Source organism: Temnothorax curvispinosus, unplaced genomic scaffold, assembly GCF_003070985.1.
Source record: "Temnothorax curvispinosus isolate PA1 unplaced genomic scaffold, ASM307098v1 QBEX01012569.1, whole genome shotgun sequence".
Classification (NCBI taxonomy): Eukaryota; Metazoa; Arthropoda; class Insecta; order Hymenoptera; family Formicidae; genus Temnothorax; species Temnothorax curvispinosus.
In genome coordinates, this window is record NW_020222349.1 from 139,205 (window position 1) to 162,366 (window position 23,162).

General features: G+C 35.4%; 1 protein-coding gene across 1 annotated transcript; it reads left to right on the forward strand.

Moving 5' to 3' along the window:
* Window positions 1–1,923: 1,923 nt before the first annotated feature.
* LOC112462604 lies at window positions 1,924–14,859 on the forward strand. Its single transcript, XM_025028485.1, is given in 11 exon segments — window positions 1,924–1,978; window positions 4,071–4,198; window positions 7,145–7,235; window positions 8,713–8,810; window positions 8,967–9,122; window positions 9,217–9,333; window positions 9,737–9,841; window positions 11,422–12,768; window positions 13,233–13,294; window positions 13,672–14,359; window positions 14,557–14,859. Coding segments are annotated over 11 exon segments (3,150 nt in total).
* The last annotated feature ends 8,303 nt before the right edge of the window (window positions 14,860–23,162 follow it).

Sequence of the window (23,162 nt, forward strand, 5' to 3'; positions counted from 1 at the left end):
TCTAAGCAAGAGTTGAGCAAACTCATAATTTATAAGTTCCTCTTTATATATAAAATAGATTTGCGTAAATTGAGAAGGATATTATATTTTGCTTTGCGTTTCATATGACTTTACGAGTAAATATATTGAGTTTTTGTTTAATTATTTATTGTGTGTCAGATAAAAAATATTTTATATAAAGTGCATACATTATATTTTTTAAATTAATTTATTAAATTTATTAAACGTTTATAGTGAGACTTCTATGGAATAAATCGTTATTCTTAGACATCGTTTTTCGAAATGTTAGTTAAACAACGACCATCCTGCTTATTACCGATGTACTTCTCTGTCGATCTTTGTCACTAGACTCGTTGGTTCCATAACATTTATATAGAGATAAATAACGTTTTTTTAGATATACAAGTAATAATTCAGATCCAGTGATGGCACGTCTCTATTTCGGTAGTTTTATCGGACGAAGCAATCGATGATGCACTTTTCTTAGCACAAGAATCAGTTTGGCGATCTATCTAAATTGTAAAGCAGTACACTGAAAGAAATACTTTTTTAATTATTAATATATCATGAGTTTAGACTTGATATCTTTGTCAGAAATATACAAATGTCAATGTAAATTCGTAATATTTAATAATAATATACGTAACTGTATAGTAAAAATACCATCAATTTATATGAAATTGTATGTATATTAAATGTAATGTCTTTGTAATTAACAAATTTATATTAATTATTAATATAAGTATAATCAATAATCTCAAATAAATTATTTCATTTGTCGAAATAGATAAAATATTTTACGCAAACATACATTTATTTATGACAAAGAAAGTCAATGTTATATTATTACTAATAATCTTTATTATTAATAAAGCACGGACTGCGGTATGCAGTAATATTATTTTTATACTGATAAATGTAGTTATATTCAATGATACGCAATATAGCATATATTAATTATGAAGAAATATTTATTAGGGACGGATATAAAAAATTCTTACATTAACGACAAAGCATGTATATTAACTATTAATATACTGTTCTCTCAGTGTACCTTCCGTCTACGTTCAAAGATCTTTCTCCATTTGTGCTGATTTCGGCACGTTGGTCTCCGACCATTTCTCCTATTATTTCTCGTTGCCTTTACGCTCCGAGCGAACTCCCCTGCGTATCCTACACCCCTTTACCTTCACTTTTCGTCCTCAGTCCTTGTTTTCTGAATAGGGAGATAGAGAGGACTTAATGGGCAACACATAGACCCGGAAGGACAAGATATATGCGCTTTCCCATGGAAGTTAAAGGCTCATGAACACTGAGACGGGGATAAAACTGCCTGTTCCGATTCTCCCTCGTCAACGATCTTCTTGTCCCTCTTTTTTTAATTCAGAACGTACACGATCCTCGCTGCCTTTGTCACCGCAGAGACCACGTTGTGGAGACCCGCCAATGATTTACCTTTATGAATATTTAACAATAGAAGATTATATTGTTGTAATTCACCCACGTGTGTTTTTTTTTAATATTATTATTCATTAGACTTCAGTTTAACAAATACAGATCTCAACGAATAATTTATTTATTCAGAAAACGAACTTGATCAAAATTTTAAATAATTTAATTGGTGTAATTGTTTAATAATTATATGATAATTATGAAAATTATGCTATTATATAATTGACAGTTAGAATAAAGATATTTAGATATAATTCTCCTATTGTAAATATTGCTATATTGAACAATAAGAAAGTTGTGCGCTTTTTCAAGTATATCATTAATTTTATTTTGTCAGTTGTTATGTTGAAGAAATGAGGGGATTTTACGGATCATATATTCTTTATTCCCATTTATCATAATTCCTTCGGCTTGAAAGTTGAGAGTTTTTTTCATGGAAACGAGAGATTTTTTTTATGGATTTTGTATAGAATGTCTTATCTGGAATACTGTTTGTCTCAAGGCAGGCAGCAACGTGATCCAATCAGTATAAGGTGCGTTGCTCGTTACGAACATGCTTATTCGAATAACGAGGAAACGCGAAGACACCCTATTTACCAAAGAAATAAAACGAATAAGAGAAAAGGAATGTTCGTGGAAAAACGAAGAACGAAGAAAATGTGAGAAGTTACGCGTATTGTAATCTTGTTAGATACTGTGCAATTTAGAGCAAGATCGAGCAATATATAATATTGAACTTGAATTAGTATTATCCTTGACAGAGTCAAGCTCTCTAAAAAGAAAAAAAAAAGATGAAAAGTTCGAGTCATTTCTAAAAAGTTTCCAATTTCTCGAACCCTCTCAGCTCTTAAGCTATTTTGCATATTTTCGTTTTTTCATGGATCATTTTTCATGGAAGGTGAAAAATGATTCTCGGCTTCGTTACCTATGTCCTCCACAATATGTATGATCAGATTTTTCGAAGCTGGCGTGTTCTGTGTCGAGGTGACACTTAGAAATGGCATAAAACTTTTATATTTGATATAAAATTATCTTTCTCTCTCTCTCTCTCTCTCTCTATATATATATATATATATATATAATATATCTCTCTCTATATATATATATAATATATAATATATATATAAAATTTAATTACTTAATATAATTTTGTATTAAATATAACATAATATCAAAAGTGACCTTTAGAAATAATGTAAAATTTATTTTTATTTATATAATAAATATATATTTTATATTAAATACGTTACATAAATTTTACATTATTTCTAAAGGTCACTTTTGATATTATGTTATATTTAATACAAAATTGTATTAAGTAATTAATATAATAGAAAATTATTTAATATAAATTTACGTTATATTGATAACATTTAAAATAAAATTGGAAAATAGCAAAAATTTCGTGTTTGCAAAGCGAGTGACTTATAGAAGATCTTGAGATACGCGTGAGGTAGCACGCGTCGATAAATCTAATAGGAATTTTTGCTGCGCTGTCGTGCCACGGTGAACAGGTTTTTATGCATTTTGCATGATGCATTTCGCGCTCCGTTTTGGTTTTATAGGGGAAAAAATCCTCTTTTTTTATCGTCTATCTCACCTCGCACATGTGGGATGCACTTTATCGCGTTACAATGCGTGTAAAGCGTTATAGCATGATGCGTTTCAAAGAACGTTTCTTAAATACACATGGGCTCATACGCATGGACAAGCACGTTGCTTTTCCCAATTTTTCCGCAAGTCGCTACTAAGTCTTTCTTTTCAACATTTCCGTATCGGGACACACGGATGGCGCACAATGGCGTCTGATTGATCGTTCGATACTTACCAATACGCGCGTGTGGATTTTCGTCGCGGATCCGTATCGCGTTTCAGACGAGAAGCGCATTTCGTACATTATTTGCCGAGGGACGTGCAATTTGCGATAATGTCGAACGTATACGTACCCTCCGAAGGGGTCGGGAGTCGCGATTAGCGTTCGCTCCCGTTGCGACCGGTACGTTGTAATCCGGCACAATTCTCCGCGACCTTTGAAAGAGCGGAAAGCGATAGAGAAAGCGGAAATCATGGCTGTCGTTTTCTCTTCGAAACGGGAAATAGCAATACTGATGTAAGGGACGATTGCGATTCTGTTTATTTCTCGCGCGATTCACTGTTTGTCAATTAAATTTTCCCTTTAACAGTTTTGTCGCTTATATTCGAGTCAGAAGAGTACATCATTGATAAAAGCATCTTTCTGTTGAGCTTATGCAAGCATCACTTAAGAAAATATACATTAAGTATTTTTAAGGAACAATATATATATACAAACTTAGTTACCGCGAGTTAACCGCGAATGCAAGAAAACTAGTCCAGGGCCAGGGGATTGATCATGTATCTTTTCCCCTAAAGCGGAAACGTGAAAAGTGAAAAGTTTCACCATTCAAGTTAATGGCGAAAATTTTCACTTTTCACATTATTTCTGCCCTATTAGGGAAAAGTTACATGATCACTATCCAGTACATGTTAATGCTACAAGTTACTTACGCACTTCACCTCGTAATGCAATTCAACTGATTAGTTCGCAAGTCTTAAAGTTATACGAAATTATCACGCACGTTATTTTATTTATGTTTCAGCTGACATATTCGATCAGGTAGACGAACAAATAAAAAAACACGCTGGTCTTCAAGCGAATTGCGTGGGCGGTGGAAGAATTGAGCACGATCCCGACGAGAAAACCATCAAAGTTTATGGATATTCGCAAGTAAGTTCCGGAATTTATTGAGATATTTATTATTCAATCAATTTTTCCTGATTTGACTGTCGTAAAAATATTTTATTTTTCACACGTGTTCCTCTTACACCAGATGCTAATAAAAATAACGGGTTTCTCCTATAATACAGCTAGTGTTCAATCTATTTCATTCTGTCCATTCATGACAAAATAACAGTTTGTTTAGTTTCCCGATAGTAATCCTGTATATTTCTATATTTTCCAATTAACTTTTTATACTATTATTCATTGCCAGATGTTGCGCGCTGCATGAATATTCCATTTATTGTCCGACGTCCTTGTTAGTCGCAATTACATTTGCATCTATCGAAGTAAAATTGACAATTAGTCGACATGTGAATGTCCAAAGTGTGCCGTGATATTACCGTGTGACCATCAGGCAATGCTTTAAACACGGGCGGAGAAATACGCGTCGCAATACCTATGATTAACGGCGCATGAACATTTTCACCCCTGCACTCTGTTGCTCGTCACGAGCTTCACGCCCACGCGGCATCATATGTCGAACTTTAGCAGATTAAATTTGTCGGTCCGAGAGAATTCGTGCCTTTCTCACGCAAACACAATCGAATAGAAAGTTAGGCGTGTTTTATCAGCTACTAGAATTGTATGTGTAAAACAAGAGTTTCTTTCAGCGGAGTAGTCTTTACTCCGTATCTCTCATTATTACGTTACTACAAATGTGCAAATAACATGATAGTTGAAAAGAATTCAAATGAGCCGTTGACGTCCATACCGTTCTTTAAATTTCACTCAGGACATTCCCACACACAAAAAGGTGTTTTGCTTTTTTATTTCCATAATCAGTAAATCGGCAATAAATTAGGTATTTTGCATTCAATAATAAAAGGTATAAAAATTTCGCTATCTCGTGCCATCCGCGAATACTTGAAGCGTATAAAATGCTGTAAACCTTGAAGCTGGTCGATCGACCTCCAAGCGTAAAATTGCAATTGCATTTACGTAAACTCGGAAATGTTTGTCGACTTCCGTAACGTCGCTGGATTTTATCGGGCCATATTACGCCATTTACGATAATATTTCGCGTAAATAGTATATAAGCCAATTATTACGGGCGTGTTGCAAAAACTATGGGCGGTACCATAAATTTTTATTTTTATACGATGTCATTTAATTTTACTATGTGTTAGGCGCGGCGCACTAGATTAAACACATTACGTTTTTTATATTTACGAATTCTTTTACATTCTTATTTGCAGCAATATTTTCCTCATTTTCTATTCTTCCTCTCATATAAATTTTATAAGAACTATATTACCATATCGACAATTATCGTATCGTATAAATATCTTGTATTGAATGGAATTTTATTTCCAGAATATTTAATATATTTTGCTTTATTTATTCGAGAAAAGAGATACAGTTTATTTTATTTAAAACAGAACTGCTTTAATGCTATCATTCTTTAATAAAATTCTTGACGTCAGAGCTACTAGTTACCGTGCTCAATGTAAATTTTAATACTATATCGAGCTTATTATTGTATAAAGTTTACAAAGAGTTGTATAATTTCGATTTGGTGGCAAGTGGCAATTTGTGGAAGTCAAGACGGTATCAAGTTACCGTTATCTTCAGTAAATAAACTTAAGTTGTATAAGAGAAGTACGATAAATATCGCAATGCCGCGCGTTTCGTGAAATATAAACGCCCCAAACACGATGTTGCACTCAACCTATGCCAGAGGAAACACGAATACTCGTATCTTAGTAGTCGTATGGATATCGTTATAAGAAATGAACGAATTGATATATATTTTAAAGTGGCGGAAGCATCCCAGATCGTTTATTCAAAAATTTAAATTGAAATTCGCAATCCATCTTGGGAGATGAATAATTCATATTACGAGAGTCGAGCAAGATTAACAAGAGAATATTTTTTTAAACGCGAGATTTAAGGAAGAGATTTGAATCGAATATATTGAAGAAGCTAAGAATCGTTCGGATAGAAAAGCGAACGGTTGCTGTTGCTGTAGTTTTAATCAAGAGAGAGCCGCCCTTTTTAAATCCGACGACGCACGGGGCAGAGTAATTTAAACATCACCCTGGGTGCTCTGTTTTCGCACCGCCAGTCACAGCTACGAGCAACGGCCGTGTATTTTATTTGGCTTCCGACATTTTGAAGATTATTCCCAATCCCGCAGGAACGCGGGATATTGCATTAGCAATATCGTAAAATTTCTGCGAAAAGAGCATTGATATTATATCCAGAAAAATTGAAAATTTTTGAAATATTTTACCAATACCTATAACAATCGCGATGTTCTTTCCGGTTAGAAACTGTAAAATATTTCATGCAATCGTGATTTTTGCCATGCAAGCGTTACATATAGGTACACGTGACATTTCAACATGATTCAATATTAATATTAATATAAATGCAAGTATCATATAATTATCATAAGCAAATCTATTGATTTATTTATTTTCGCTATTTAGTGCATTTATATTGCTATTCTTTTGAACTCAGAAATTATTTTTGCTCATCTAAAGATCTTTTTTTACTGCCATTTGCATTTACTTCCTTCAAAATGACATACATTTCAGTTTTTCTGTCTAAAATTTTATCTAAAAAAGTATATCCGGAAGCTTAATTTCCGCTTTCTTTATTTTCTTTTCCTTACTTTTCTTTTTGCGCGTTGCTGCAGCCAACGCGACAGTTGTGGAGATGTCAAGCATATACTTTATGTAAAACTGAAATTAACGCGAGGTCTATATATTCTCGTAATAATTGCTGCCGGGTAGTTCGTTATGCTATAGCGAATATGTTAACTGAGCCTACTGAAATGGCCTAAACTTTGTCACGTAAAGGTCACGAATGACACGACAATATTTTACATTGATTTTACGAGGATGTGATATGCGATTAATTATTATCGATTATTAATTCGGTTCGCAGGGTTTTGGCAAAGCTGATCATCAAATATCGGTCGAGTTATTGAAGAAAAAGTATCCTACCTACAACATCACGTGGTCAGACGACGGTTACTAACTAGGAAATACATGTGGCGCGATATGTTACTTTATTTTTTAACTTAATAAATGTATATGGGATTGAATCTTGTTTTGTACATTATTAATAAAATGTATGTGCGTATTGGAATGAAATTAAATGTGTGTCTTAATTATTAAACATCGTAATTATCTCACTGTTTTGTGGAAAAAATATAAAAATGTATAAAAATGTAAGTAAATAAATAAATTAAAATTAAAGAAAGCTATTTACTTGTATTATTCTCTATTATTAATCTCTAAAGATTCTTCTGCCTATTTTATAGCATACTACATTCTATAAAATTATAAGTAAGTTAAATAGTTAGATTAAAGAAATATATTCATTCACATTTTTCCTTCTCTAAAATTTCTTCTACCTGATTTATGGAATACTATTTTGTATGAAAATTTGAGCAAATTAAGTAATTAAAATTAAAGAAAGCTATTCATTTACATCCTTTCCTGAAATTTATTCATTTCTCTTCGTGAAAATGCTCCACTCTACGAAGTCTTTGTTAATAACTTACAATTAGTATATGTATATATTTGGTTTTATATATCTATATGCTATATTTCTCTTTTCCTCTCTTGAATCAAAATACGAATGCGTCTTCATTCATCTGAAAGAGTATACATCTAAAGAGTATCTTATTATTTATTAATTATTTATTAATCAATAATTTCCTATTTCCTACTGAGAATGATAAGAAGGTAAGTTGCATTTTAGGTCGTAGTTAGAGATGAAATAATTTGATGATATATTGCGATATATCATTCTACGATATATAAGTGAGCTACCTTATGCACAGTTGTCGGTATTTCAGTGGACTAGTAGAGCAGTAACCGGTAACAGAAACAGGTTTTGATGGCCTCCAGGGATTACCGCTGATTTGATCAATTTTCTGCTTTCTTGCTGCAATACTAGATGACTGCATCATGCAGTGTAGAATACGAATGCAACATTAATTACGTGGATCTTATTAATAATCCGCATATTACATACAAAAAATTGAAAAAATATATCTATATATTAAAATTTCTGTTTGTATCATGTTTAAAATATGGTTATTTAATTAAATTTTACATAAATCTAATTAAACTTAATTTATACCTAATATCTATTCTAATTTTTATTGATGAAGACTTTGTTATAAATCAATTTAATTTAATTTAATATTCTAAAGTCGAAATGAAAATTTCAATCTTGAAAAAGATATTTCTACATTATTGCAATTTTGATTAAAATATTACTTTGTTAATTTAAGTTGATTCAAGTATTTTTTTAGTTATTTATTCATACATATATTCGCATAAAACATTTCGAATGTAAAATCGCGTGACATCTTAATTTTTGCCATATGTATTCGAACAATTGAAATTGAAAGAGTCGATGCTTATTTTGTAACAAACGCCGTGTGTTCAATCATTTTAGACATGTCGGACGTCCGAGGAAGACGTTAAAAAATTTTTAAGTTAGTTTGGTATACTTTACCATGTTTTCCCGAGCCGCAAAATCAGTCGTGAAGTCCCTTGGGTCATGCCGGATTCATATTGGTAAAAAAAGTTTCAAGGTATGATTTAATTGACTTCCAACATATCGAAAGATTTTCATTTGGTAATTTCATCTTGTACGCTTCTACTCGGTCCATTACACATTTTCATACATTATGTCGTCTCATGTTCTTCTTATTAATATGTCGATGTATTAATTAAAAATGACCACCTAGATTGCTCTGATTGGTGGCGCCGGAGAAATCAGTCAAACTCTATCCCAGTTATTAAAAAATAGCGCGAAACTGAATGCCCTTGCGTTATATGATGTTGCAGCTGTCAATAGACCTTTACCGAATTACAATTTCCATGCTGAGCCATTTAAACCTATCGTAAGTCACTCATTATTGACAATTTGGTTAAAAAATTTAGTATAATATTTAAATTGACGTAAGTTATTATCATAAATAAATATCAATAAAATAGCCATCAGAAACGCTAACAATGGCGAAGAAATCCTGTTCGGGCGAAGGCAGTCGTTCAAATGCAGTGATTAGGGCGAGGCAAATAGACAATAATAATCATCAAGAAAATAACGGAAGGGTAAAATATAAACTTATTTATTATTGATTTCCATTTGAATATATCAGAGAGTATCAAAGTCTGTTAATTATATTCTATTAATCGTAAATTTTTTATTAACTATATGTAAACATTTCGTTTTGCTAATATATTATTAAGCAATAAATTAGATTTTATGAAATTATTGAAGTATTTTTTATAATTTTGAATATGAGCTAACGAATTTGTCGTCCTTTTTTAGAATTATTTTTATTTAGATATCCTTATTACTTTTATTATTTAGAATTATGATTATCTTTCGTTTGAAATATATAATTAAGTTTGAATCTCTCTTAAGTAAAATTGTTGCGTATTTAAATGCAAAATAGAATAATATATTAAATCTAAAAAAAATTGTATAATAAACCAATCGTTTTTTACGTAGAGTCAGATAGAGAAACTTGTGGAAGCTCTTTATCGTTTACCAATAGCTGAAGGAGCTGCAACATTTAATAACCCATTGATACCCATCGAGGAAATAATGCCAAAGGTAAGGGAAAAATAAATTTTTTGTAATACTTATGGCTTAAAATTTATTATTAAGAAATTATTTCAATTCCGTGTGTTTCGCACTATAATTGTCATTAAAGATAAAATTATACACTTCTTTATACACAAAATTACTTGAGAGAATTATCCACTTTAAGGAGTAGAATTAAAATAGAACTTAGGGTTATTTCTACATAAACATTACATTAATCATAACTATGTGATAAGTTCCCAGGTAGCAGGATGATACCTAAACACATCTTAGGCTGCGGTCCATTTGATGTTACAAGTGCTTCGAAGCGTTCTTTTTCTTTTTCTTTCTTCATTGAAAGAAAGGAGAAGAAGAATGCTTCGAAGCATTTGTAGCATCAAATGGACCGCAGCCTTAATGACATATTGTTGACTTTAAAAACGTCATTAAGATGTTATTATTATGCCATTTGACGTCTGCTACCTGAGTTGTCGTAGAGACAAATTTATAATATATTGAATACATAATTGCACATATGCTCAATACAAGCAGCTTCATAAAAATTTATTTAGAAAAAAAAACAAATATCTTTTTTGTGGAATAATTTATCAAAATAAAATAAAATTATTTTTTAAAACGTGCAAATATAAGATAAAAATTATTAAATTGGAAGAGAAGCTAGATCAGTGTTTGTCGTGCTATTTAGAATTATTTATTACATCTTTAAATCCCGGATTCAATTATTAACTAAAAGTTCATATTATTATTAAGCTTAGATTAAACATTAAGTTATGTTTGTGAAAATAATAAACCCTTTAGAGAACTATAGATTCTCTCTCTCTCTCTCTAATCTTTTATCTCTATCTCTATTTAATTTACCTACCTGTAGATAGTAGAGAGACTGGTTTTCATATTTAATATTTTGATATCTTGATTTTGAAGAATATATTTTGTTGTCTCGAGAGATTTCAAAGCATATATTTTAATAATTATCATAACATGAATCTGTCACTCTATTGGCGTAGAACAATAAAAATTGTTGAATCCACACGTTTGTGTTCGTGAGATCTACGGCCGGTATCAATTTCCTATTTTCAGAACATTTCTATATGTTATTGAAGAAAATATAGTTTTATATGTATTTGTCATCTCAAATGCTTGCAAAACATTTTATCCCACATAGCATGCATATCAAAAAGACGTTCAGAAGATATCCCGAAGATATCCTATCTCCTAAATATATCTTCGGGATATCTTCTGGACGTCTTTTTGATATGCATGCTATGTGGGATTTAACAAGATTTTTTGGGCATTTGCAATTGTTTAAATTATTGCTTAAATGAAATGAACAACCGTGATACGTACCGCAGATATTAAAATAATTGTAAAGTTCCGAAATCTGGCGTTAGAAGCTTGAAGAAGCATACACTGAAGATATATGAGGCGACACTCAGATTTTATATTTACAAAAACGAAATATAAACTGGGATATAAAATTAGCTAAACTACGAATAAAAAGTTAATCAATGCTGAAGACCAGCGGCAATATATAAATCTGAAAGAGCCTAGAGGAGAACTGATCTTGAAATCGTCTCTCCGTCTGTCCTCAGGCGGGCAATGCGTGCGGCAGGATGCGTCCTCGCGCCAGAGTCTTGGGTGAGAAGGATTCCAGCAACGTAAAAACCTGGCAAAGAGGTTACGCCACCGTCGCAATTCGCAAGTGCTTCTCCGACTTGATGTATCCGTCGTTTCAGGAGCACTACCTAAACGGCATTCCAAAAGTGAAAATCTCGAAGAAGCATCGATCGATTAAGACAGCGAGAAAAATCACATATTCATCCTGCGGTGCGCTCATTGCGAAAGAAAATAATCTTCAATTGTTATCGATGTCTTTGTTAAATCATGGTGAAAAGCCGGCGAGAAGATTGATGAAGAAATTTAGAAATGCCGGCGTACCTTCAAATATAGAAGCACGTTGCAGAGCAGTAGAGAAATTGACCGATTGGATGATACCGGAAGCGCTATCGAACAATAAACTGAGATTGTTACGCAAGATCTACAGTTGTATTAAATTTCCTTCGTCTTCATTAAATTTCATAAATCATAAGCGTGAAAATAATCGCGAAGCAATTTCATTCAATCGCGACAGCGGAACAATGACGGACGATACGTTAAGTGTCGTTGAACAGGAAAATTGGATTAAGCGAACATGTTCCAAAATCAAATCCATACTCCCAGACCTGCACGCCAAAATCCGATTACATTCGACAATCGCATCGGATTCGTATTGTTCGGAAAATATTTTTGCGGTGAACCAAGTGATTCCGTTCTCCGACATAATTTCCAACAGCGTCATTCTCTCTGCATCGAAAGATTGCGAAGATGATAGACCGAAGGACAGCATTCGGAAAAAGATACAGGAATTTTGCATGCAGCGGAAAAAATCTCTAAGAAAGAACAGAGACGAGAATGATATTTGTAAGAAAAGAGAGAGATGTAAAACGACGAAAGGGAAATATCAGGAAAGAGAAAAGATATGTGAGAAAAGAAAGAGGATTGATTGCTCCGAGAAAAGAAAACAAGCACCCAAGAGACAAGACGTAGATATTTGCAAAGGAAGAAAGAGTTCTTGCGATAAAAAGAGTGTCCGCGATTGCCGTAAAACTCGCGAGCGAAAGGTGGAGGTCCAAGAAGATCCGTGTAAACGGAAAAAAGATGATATTTCTAGAACAGGAGAAGATCCTGGCCGTGGACAACGTCCCGTGAAGCAAGAACAAACTTTTTATAAACTGCATGACCCAGATCCATGTAGGGCAGACAAGAAAGAAGCGATCAAGAAGAAAGACGAAATTAAGAAAGAAGAAATAAAGAGGAAAGAAGAAATTAAGAAGCCTGATTGTTCAGAGACTAAGAAAGTTGAACCATGTGAGAAAAAAAAGTGTCCACCTGTAAAAAAGGTGCCAGAGTGTTCTGAAGGCGACGCAAAAAGAAAAGGCTCTTGAAAATATTCCACCTATGCAGTGTTTACGTGAGAATGTTTCTTGAAACAATTTCTTTTTATGTAAGGAAATCATCATAGCAGATTAAAAATTTTTTTCAGCAAATATTATCAAAATATTAAACACAAAAGTCCATGTTAATTTCAAAGTGAATTATTTGTGAAAGAAATCTTATTTATCTCTCGGATTTGTTGATGTATTTAAATTACGATGTGATTAATAAACAGAAAAAATATTGTTTCTATAGTATGTCTGTGAAATATATAATATGTTCTGTTGTAAATCCTGTGAATAATAAAAATATTATTTTACACAGTACAAATGTATATTTTTTAATTATACCTTTTTAATTATGGAGATGACTTTATGTGTAAATACTTTAATTAAACAATTATATGACATCACATAATTTTTCATTACAGCTACAACCAAAAGAAGAAAATTTGACTGTCAGACTTCAAGATTCTGGAATAGACAAAGTAAGGTTTCAAAATACTTATTGTTTTATTTTTCTGAACGAATTTATTTATTTGTTTTCTTCGCACTATTATTTGATAAATAAATTATAAAATTATATCGATATCTTGCATAATTTCAGTATATTATTTATATTATTTTTGATAAAATTACACGCGATTAAGTTAAAGAAATTAAAAATATCGAAAAATCGCAAAAATGATCTAAATAAATGATCGCTGTGGCTCCACCTCCCTTCTGCCTCTTTTCTTTGAATTGGCTACTTTTAAGCTGTTCAAAATCTTACAATACATATACGTGAAAAAGGAAATCTTATTCAAATATAAATAATGAATTATTATAAATTCTATTTCTGATCGTTTTGGTCGTCCTCTCTCTGCAGAGAAGAGAGAGATCAAGTTCACCGATGAAATCTACAGTAGAAATAGCCGAAAGTGGAAAACCGATTGAATCCAATCAGATCCAAACCAACAAAGGTTCCTTATCGGTCACCAATTCACGTCAACAGTTTATGGGAATCAATTCTGTCAATAATCTCCATCAAGATTCTAATTTGGCAATTGATCACAAGGATCGTTCCGATTTTTTTTTTCTGCACAAGCATTTTGTCTCTAATCTTCGCCACTGTAGCGATCGTGAGTTTGACGAATCAAAGTTGTCGCACGACAGACAGGGCAATGACGATTACTTCCCTCAAGGTGAAGAATACGAAGAGGAGATCGGTACAGAAGACTATCAACTGGGCAAAAAAACCCCTAGCAAAAAACCATCGCGTCTCGAGGACGAGCACGAAAAGTTCGAACCGACAATGTTGATGTTTGAAAATAATAAATACATCAACGGAGGTCCATTAACGAGATACATTACGCATGTGTATTTTTCAAGCATTGAAGAACTGACGGATGCTGATCGAACAATGCTGATGTCAAAGAAAGTTTCCAACAAGGACGCCGTCGAAAAATTGCAAACTCTGATCGAGAAAGTATCGGAGTTCAAACGCCGAGTTTTCCAATCCAAACACGATGCACCAAAGACTGAAGCTACGACGGACGGAAAGAAGGAAAGAAAGATCGCCAACGAAAACGAGAACAATGAGTCAACGAATCGATTCTGTTTTATAACTCAGAAGATCTATAAGTCGGCGTATTAAGCTAGATTATAGCTCTGTCTAATTATATTTGTGAATTTTATCCGCATTGAGTCATTGTTTTCCTTACTCCTGTAAAAGAATACAAGCGCTTTGCTTTTGTTTTGATAAACTCTTGAAAGGAGGGAGGTGGGCCAAGAGCGCTGATTGGGACTACCGCGTGATTATCGACGAAGCGCAGCAAAATTCTCCACGATTTAATACGTAAAAACCAGCAGGCAGTTAGTGGCAGAGTATTGCGGCTAGGTGAGCCGGACTGTGGCGAGGACTCACCTGGTCAACCGAAAAGGAATCCGTGCGATCCACCCAAGGGCCCCTGTCAGCCCGCCGAACCACCGGGCTATCCCTCCAAGCCAAAGCCCAAAAGAAAGCCATTCTGCGTAAAATGCCCACCCAAGAAACCGTGCAAGGAAGAGAAATGCTGAATTGCGTCGGTAAGAGACAGAAGGTACGTGGAGGTATCAGCGGTTATGGTAAATGTTGTCTGATGGAAATGGAGAACTACTGTTATTTCTAGAAAAAATATAAATATATGTTTATCTCTCTTCATCTCTCTTCTTTCTCAAATCCCGCAGACTGTTAAGAAGTTCGAACATATGGAAGCTTTCCTAAACAGTTTACTGAGAGCTCCTGTGGGAATAGCGGAGGAGTGTCCTATTTCGAGAACTGGATATAATTTGGGACCTACCTTTGGAACAGGAAGATTAGGGCTTAATCGATGGAACTGTAAACTCTATTCGATAAATATGCTCAACTCAGGATTGATTTGTACAAGAGACTTTAGTTTTTTCAAGAACGAGCCTAAAAACATCCTTTTAAAGCATAAAGCATTCGGTTGGACTCACGAACAATCAAGAAAACAATTAAAGCGTTCATTCATGACGAAATGTAAACTGCCACTTTCAAATAAACCAGCAATGTCAGTCTGCTATTCGGCGGCGTCATCTTCGCCTTCCCGTCTATCATTCTTGAAATCGTATTCATTGATTGAAAAATATTTTCTACCGCCGCTACCTGGTCATCACGAGTCATCAGTCAGTTTGCTACGTTCCGCTTTATGTCCAAAGCCCATTGAGAAGTCATCATCTTCGAAGAAATGTTATGAGAAGGGTTCACAATTTCTGAAACATTCCGAAAGCTTAAAATCATTAGCACCGTCTTCTAAATACTTAAAGCGTCTGAAATATCTATTACAATATCTATTACAGAAACTTCCATCTCCAGAACCTTGTAAACAATATCCTTCATCATGTTCTACGTTTTACTCATCTTGCCCACATTTACTTTCGCAAGATGTTTCCAGAAACATCCAGGAAGCAGCCAAGAGACTTTCAAATTCACAAAGGAACAAAACGCATAAGACGTCCGTTTATCGCGGTCCCTGTTATCCGATTTCCCTACATAGGGTTTACTGGCGAGGATTTCACAGTTCTTTGTTCCCATTTGCTAAATCAGATTCTAACAAGCCTTCCACTTGCAAGGAAATAGAAGAAATCTGCAAACCGACCGAGGTGAAGAAGACTGATGAGAGTGGCCGACGTTGCAAGGAAAAGAGCGACGTTTATCGCCAAGAGAAGGTCAAGTGTGATAAGTCGCAGGTGCGAAACAAGGAGAAAGCGAGACAAAAACCGAAGCTGGAGAAGAAGGTCGTGGATCCTGCATGTAGGAAGACTTGTCTGCCAATAGGCAAGTGCGAGCTGCCCCGAACTGTTCCACCACCGAAGATGGAGTACGCGGAGGTGACGTGCCCCCCGCCGAAGTTCGCGAAGCCTAAACCGTGTCCACTGATGCCGGAACACTTCCAGAAGGATGATAAATCTCACATAGAGATTAAACAGATCAACGTGCGAAAGAAGCAAATTTGTGCTCCGCCTCCATTGCCGAAGCCACCGTATGCACCTGTCGTACTTTGTCCCTGTCCACCACCGTGCAAAGTACATCCTGGACCGTGCCCGTTCTACGAGACGAAGAAGATCGCTAAGCGACAGCCCTCGATACAGCCGTGTAAGTTGAAGAAGAAATATCCCTGTCCCACTGGCGTGCACTACTGTCCTCCGTATAAAAAGCCGTGCAATTTAAAACGGGAGACTGGCTGCGACCGTAGGATGAAAAAGGAAGCATTGGAATCTTGAAGCATCCCGCGAGTAATGTACAGCACAATATTTGCTCAGTATTTTCTGGAAACATAGCTAAAAATGAGAAATTTTCAACAAAAAGCGGATTTACATTAAACAAGTTTAAAATGCCAAATAATTTCTTCAATCAAAATTAAACGTTCATTTAGATTGTAATTGTTTCATATACGAAATATTGACTATGTATGTAAATTGCTTTTTGTCAAAAATTTCGACATTTTCACGAAATAATGAACGACGTTGTTCAACGATATATGGACATTGTGCAAATTTTTATTTTTATCAAGTGATGAATGTATGGAGAATCACGGCATGATAGTAAAGAACAGGTTTTATATAGAAGAATCGTAAAATCGAGACTAAATGTGCGCAGCAGCGATCTGCGAGATCTATGAAATTAGAGATTCGGTCTCCTGGATCGATATATAATTGTTAACAATTTAAGGCCGACTCGTTCATCTTCCGTCAGCTCTGCGATTGATAGTGTATCCATTTATCCGTTCAATGATTTCGTTTCATCTATCCATAATTTTTTCTTTCCAAGGAAGCACCACTGATCGCGAGAGAGTTTAGTGCAAGGTGAACAAACCGGCTGCCGATGCATGTTGCTTGTCGCGTGACTAACACGGATTATCTATTCTAAAATTATATACTGATAATACGTATGCGTGTTTCAGCGCGACATGGAAAGTTACATTCGCTATAAATATTAGCTACAATTCAATAAATCTGTGTAATGTTTGTCGAAATGCATTAACTTTAGAAGTACAAACACATTATATAGTATATCAGTAACGTCACACATTATAAATAAATTTGTCATGAAACAATTCGGACATGCATTACCCAGGTAGCAGAATAACGTCACACATGACATATTAATAACGTATTAATGAAGCCTGTAACGTCAATAATACGTCATAGATGTCGTTAAAACATCTTTAGACGTCGTCCTGCTACCTGCGGATTATATATAAAAATTTAATTTACATCATATTTTTGCGCATTATGTTGTATTAACGCAAAAATATTTGGTTAATTTATTCCCTTTAGCTAAGAGTTAAAAAATTTTTTTTCGTAACTTTGGATAGACTTTGTTGGTCATACGGCATCCGACATGCATTTTATTAATTTTTTTTAAAAAAAGTTCAAGTCCTAAATTTGAATAGATCTCGCAGTAAATTATATGCGCTGAAACATCTTAATGAAAAGCGGATGAATATAGTCGACTAATCGATACAAATAAATTTCCCATTAATAAATTTATGAAATTCAAGCTCGGGAATTAGATCTGTATTTTTTTTTTGAATATTTAATATTTTTTCTAATATAAAACATGACGACAAATTCTTATGAGGAATTAAGAAAAATAATTACCAAGGAAATTGAAATAAATTTGTACGGAGAAATATTTTTAGTTTATATATTATAATGTCGTATATAAAAATATACGTTTATCAATCGATTATGTATTCTCACATGCACTTGTAAATAAAATCTTGTCTATTAATATTATTTGACGTCGATCTTTTTTTGAGCGTAAGAATGTAACTTGAGAACAGTTGTTTGTCAGAAACTTGCGTAAGAGACGGTATAGATTTTGACGTAAGCTTCATTTCGCGAGTTCCACGACCATCTCTGCTCAACGACAGGTCATATCCATCGCTGCGTCCTAATGCGGGATGAAAGTGGCGGAGGCGCGGGCGGGGAGGAGGGCGAACAGCGGATTGTTGTGAATAGAGAAAATCGATTTCCACCGTTCGGTGATCGGTTCCAATGTTTGATTCGATCCCGTGCCTACCGTCTGTATACGCGATAATAATTGCGACCGTACGTGCGACGCGACGCCGCCGCCTCCGCCGATTTCGACGTACATCACAGTGCGAGTGTGTGCGTAAGGGCGAGCGCACGATACGAAATCGGCATCAAAAGCGTCTCGTTACAATAATATCGACATTTATATACGAGGGGGTTTTGGCCGGGAGGAAGTTTGGCCGGGCGGCGGAAAGACGAAGGTCCTTATCATTTTATTATTGGGGCGGGTGGGCAACCCTCGCCCTTCTCGGAACGACGCTTTACTTTTACCTCCCATTGTCTGTCGAGTCGAGCCTCGACGCCCTCTTAAAGGCTTAAGCGCCGTTTCCAAGCGTCCAATAGGATAATCTAGCCTCTCCACCACGCTTCCTGTTTATTAAAATGGAAGCGGCGTCGTTCGGCGCCGTCGTTCGGCGTTCACGCCGTTGTGCCACGTGTACCCTTAATTTTGTTAAGATTTGCAGTTTCACACACACATACACAGAAATATTATACAAATCTTTCTCTATATATTATACACATATGTATAATGTATACAAGAAAATTATATAAATAGCATCTTTCGTTCTCGATATTTATTGTAAAAGTATTTGCTGAATTAATACAAGAGTTCCCACAAATCGAAAAAATATTTTAGTGGCTTATCGTTTGATTGCCATAAGAAAGATTTTTTTATTAAAGGCAATATAGATTTCAATAAAAACGCGCGCATTCAATGTATATATTTCGTTATACGGTATTATATCAATTGCCGGAAATCTCTAAGAGAGCGGTCTCGGCCAAAATCGCTTTCGATGAGAGAGTTATCTCGCGCTCGCGGAAACTTCTCCCACGGTGTTCTCCTCGCGCCAGGTTTCACCGGTGCAAGATATCGCGAGCATTATCACGGGCGTTCACCGTGATTGGTCGGATTCGAGGGTATCGTCTCTTTTTCCACCCTCTCGCTCGACCAATAAGTGACGTTTCCAGTCGAGAAAGGGTGCGGAGGGTAGGGGAGGCCCGAAAGGGGGTGGCAATTCGGCGAGAGAGACGAGACGTGCAATGTTCCGAGGGGGTTGCAAAGGAGGAAGAGGAGGAGGAGGCGGCGGAGGAGGAGGAGGAGGTGAAGCGAGAGGGGAAGAAGAGAGGAAGAGGAAGAGGAGGAGGAAGTGGTGGAGGACGAGGAGACGGGAAGGGGAGAAAACTCTCCGCGTGGAAGAGAGCCGAGCGGGTCGGGCTTCTCGGTGGAAACAAGCGGGATGGATAAACTTCGGAGCGACTGTCCCCGAGGCTGATGCATAATTCAGGAATCGTCACCGGCGAGGATATTGCCAATTTGGCGTCGATGAAAATACGATCGGATTTGTGTCGGCTACCGCCCAGAATGGGGCTCGCTCGCCAGGATACACATCCAGTGAATTTAACACCTTCGCCCGACCGACCGACCGCCCACCCTGCCGTGCGTAATTGCATCGCGACCAATCCCCGCGGCTCGTGGTACACACGATCGCCTCTCTAATAGCGTTCGCCGTTTTCACGCCGTTTCCGATATGGACGGGGAGTTAAGAGTTCTGTGACATCGCCGGACAAATTACGGCAGGCGCGCGGTGGTAGCTTCGCGCAGCGCTTTATATCGTTTGCGCGCGGCGGCTGCGATGAAGGTGAAACGCGCGATGAGATATAATATGGAAACGCACCGCTATACGTATATAAGTATGGGAATTTTTGTTTCAGCCAATTCGATGTATAAGTTCGTTTTCGAATCTGAAATATCAAGCAACATTATAATATATATAGGAATTGGAAACTTATTTACATAAAGTAATTTATATTAAAACGTTACAGCATTTGAATTCTTTGATAATTACCTCGCAGGGTACATTCCTTTTATATACGATTTGATGTATTACACAAAACCGATCATCTCGATATAAAAATCCACATTTGTTATAATCTATCCTTTTATGAGGAACAGTAAACGTTACGCGTTTTTAGGTAAGTCGATATGCCTACCGTGAAATATTCTAACGTACGGATTGATCCTGAATATGATTTCCTCTTTCAAATTCAAAGGCTTATAGAATATCTTGCAGTATTCTTTTTTTTTTAAAACGGCGACGGCACGTTTCTGATACTGATTGATGAAAGATTATCGGTTTTCCATGGTTTTCGCCGCAAGAATTTTCGAGGGTGGCGGCCGAACAGACCGTATAAAGAAGGATCGTTCGGCGTTCGACGATTTTCCACGGATGTGGGGACAACGCGCGGCATGAAATATTTATACGAAGGGGAAAAGCGGGGGTTGAGATATCAGGACACGATGAAAAGAATACATTCCGGATCGATTCAATTTGTCAACGCGCCGCTAATTGCGTTATTATGCCACCCTTTTGTGCGCCGAAACGCCTCGATCATCAATAATCTATAAAAACTTGGCGTTGATAGCGATGAATTGGTGAGCGGAGAGAGGATTCACGAAGATTATGAGAGGATTATGATTTCCTGATGTAGCTTAGAGATATATTAATGAATGATAGGGAGTTTTTTTGATAGAGATAATTGACTTGCTGGACGGAATAGTATAAGTTGCATTTTCCACATTTTAAGAAACAAAAGGTTTCGTAAAAGCACAGTGTCAATCATTAATCTACGACATTCTTTAGAGGAAATTTTTTACACAAAAACGATCTTGAAAGGAATAAGTACCTAACATTTTAGAATTTTTGAATCTTTCTATACGATAAATTTACACTCTGTTTAATTATTAAGATTAATTAATTTTTTATAATTTATTAATAATGAGAATTTCTTGCATTTTACTTATGTTAAATCAAAAATATTTTTTTTAAAGAATTTTTTACTTAAAAAACTAATAACGTGGGAGAGGACCCAAGTTGAAAAAAATGTGGCAGTCTTCTTGCAAATTTATTCCTCGGACAGACGAAGGGCTTGGTGACTTGGCCACCGGGTACCAGAAGGCGGGAAGAGTCGAAGATTTATGATACCGGATGCGCAAATACGGTGAAACTTCCTCGCATCCGGAATGACGAAAACTTTTGTCGGTGTACGCCTGGCGCCTTTCTTTTTTTTTCTTCGATCCATGATCGCTAAGGACATGACGCATTTTTATGTGAAAATACGTAGAATGATAAAGTTCTATACCCATGTTAATTTTTGAAATTAAATTAATTAAGTATCGTGCGACATACAAGATATGATACTTAACCCTAGTACTTTTAAATGAAATAGACTTCTATTTTTTAGATTGTCTTTATGTCTTTTAATTTTAATGCTGTTGAAAAGTCTCTTATAAGGATATTATCAAAGGATTTTCTTCTAAATATTTCTTCGCATTGTTTACTGCAGATTTATTTATTTATTTCATTATTTGTTTATCTTTAATTTAGAAAATCTATTAAAATTGATTTTTGCATTTTTCCGATAACGATCTCGGCCACTTTAATCTGTGTCCCAAATGACACTGAAAATTCGAGTTGTTCAAGTTGTCAAAGTTCTTGCGTCCGATTTGCGCGGGAGAATCCACAGGAGGGAATTTCAAGCGAACAGGGAGTCGCGCTATCGGACCGGAGGTTAAATTAGATTTCGTACTTCCGGGACGTTGTAAGAACCTTAAAAGAGGAGGTAAGCGCGGGCAAACGTCCTCCTTCCCTGTGCCTCTTGAAAATCTCATTCATCTGTTTCTTATTTGTTTCCCGCGGTCCTGTAGACGAGTCGGCTAACTTGTTTGTGCGAAGGCTTTGCTAGCTTTATGCAATATCTTCTCTACGACTTCGCACATTTACGGCAATGACGGATGAAACGTACTACTGCTTTTAAAATCGAGGAAATATATTACTCTCGACATTTTTTAAACGTTATTAATATAATTACTTGTACCATTTTATTGTACTTTTCATATTTTTATATCATATTTAAAGAAACATTCTCTGACTTGAGATTTTTTAATTACAGAACTGTGTCAATTTTACCTTTTAATGCCGCCTTCACCAGTATTTATAACTTAACAAATTATAACTTTTATGTCTGATAAAAATACGACAATGACAAAAATATAAGTATGTGACGATCTCCCGTTGAAACGATACGTACGTGTAGTTTGCACTTTTGATGAACACGATTCTAAAGCGTGCTTCTCCAGAAATGGCGACTAGAAGGTTTAGTACTCCTGAAACGTAGCCAGAGGAGTGTCGATTTCACGTGGTTCGTGGGACCGGGCTTTCGGGGACTTTGTTACGTGTCCGGAACGAAGAAAGGGTGCGCTCGCGAAGAAAATTTTAAGGACTCAATTCGCGTTATACTCTCGACTTGGAGTAAAGGGGCAAGAGTTACCGAAAAGAACCGTACAATATAGTTGCAACAACAATAGGCGGCGTTCTTGATAATAAAGCAGCAAGTACACGCGCTGCAATAATATCTTGTTATCGTAACACATAAATATTTCGCATACAATCCTATCTAAAAAAAGGCTGTTCCAAATAATACTAACAACTTATAAATCATTAACTATTATAATAACTATTGTGATAACTATTGCAATATTATTATTAAAAATTGTATTTGAAATTAACCCTCAATTAGCACACCTCGGTTGGGCCTCCTCAAATGCCACACTAGTGCGATTTGAGATTTTGACAACTTTTAACTGTCGTATCTCAGTCCAATCAAGTAGTGCATTTTATTTTTCGAAAAAGAAATGATTTTTATATAAAAAATTGAAATATATAAAGTGCTGAACGAACAAAAAATGGTGCAAATTAGCACATGTGTGCTAATTGAGA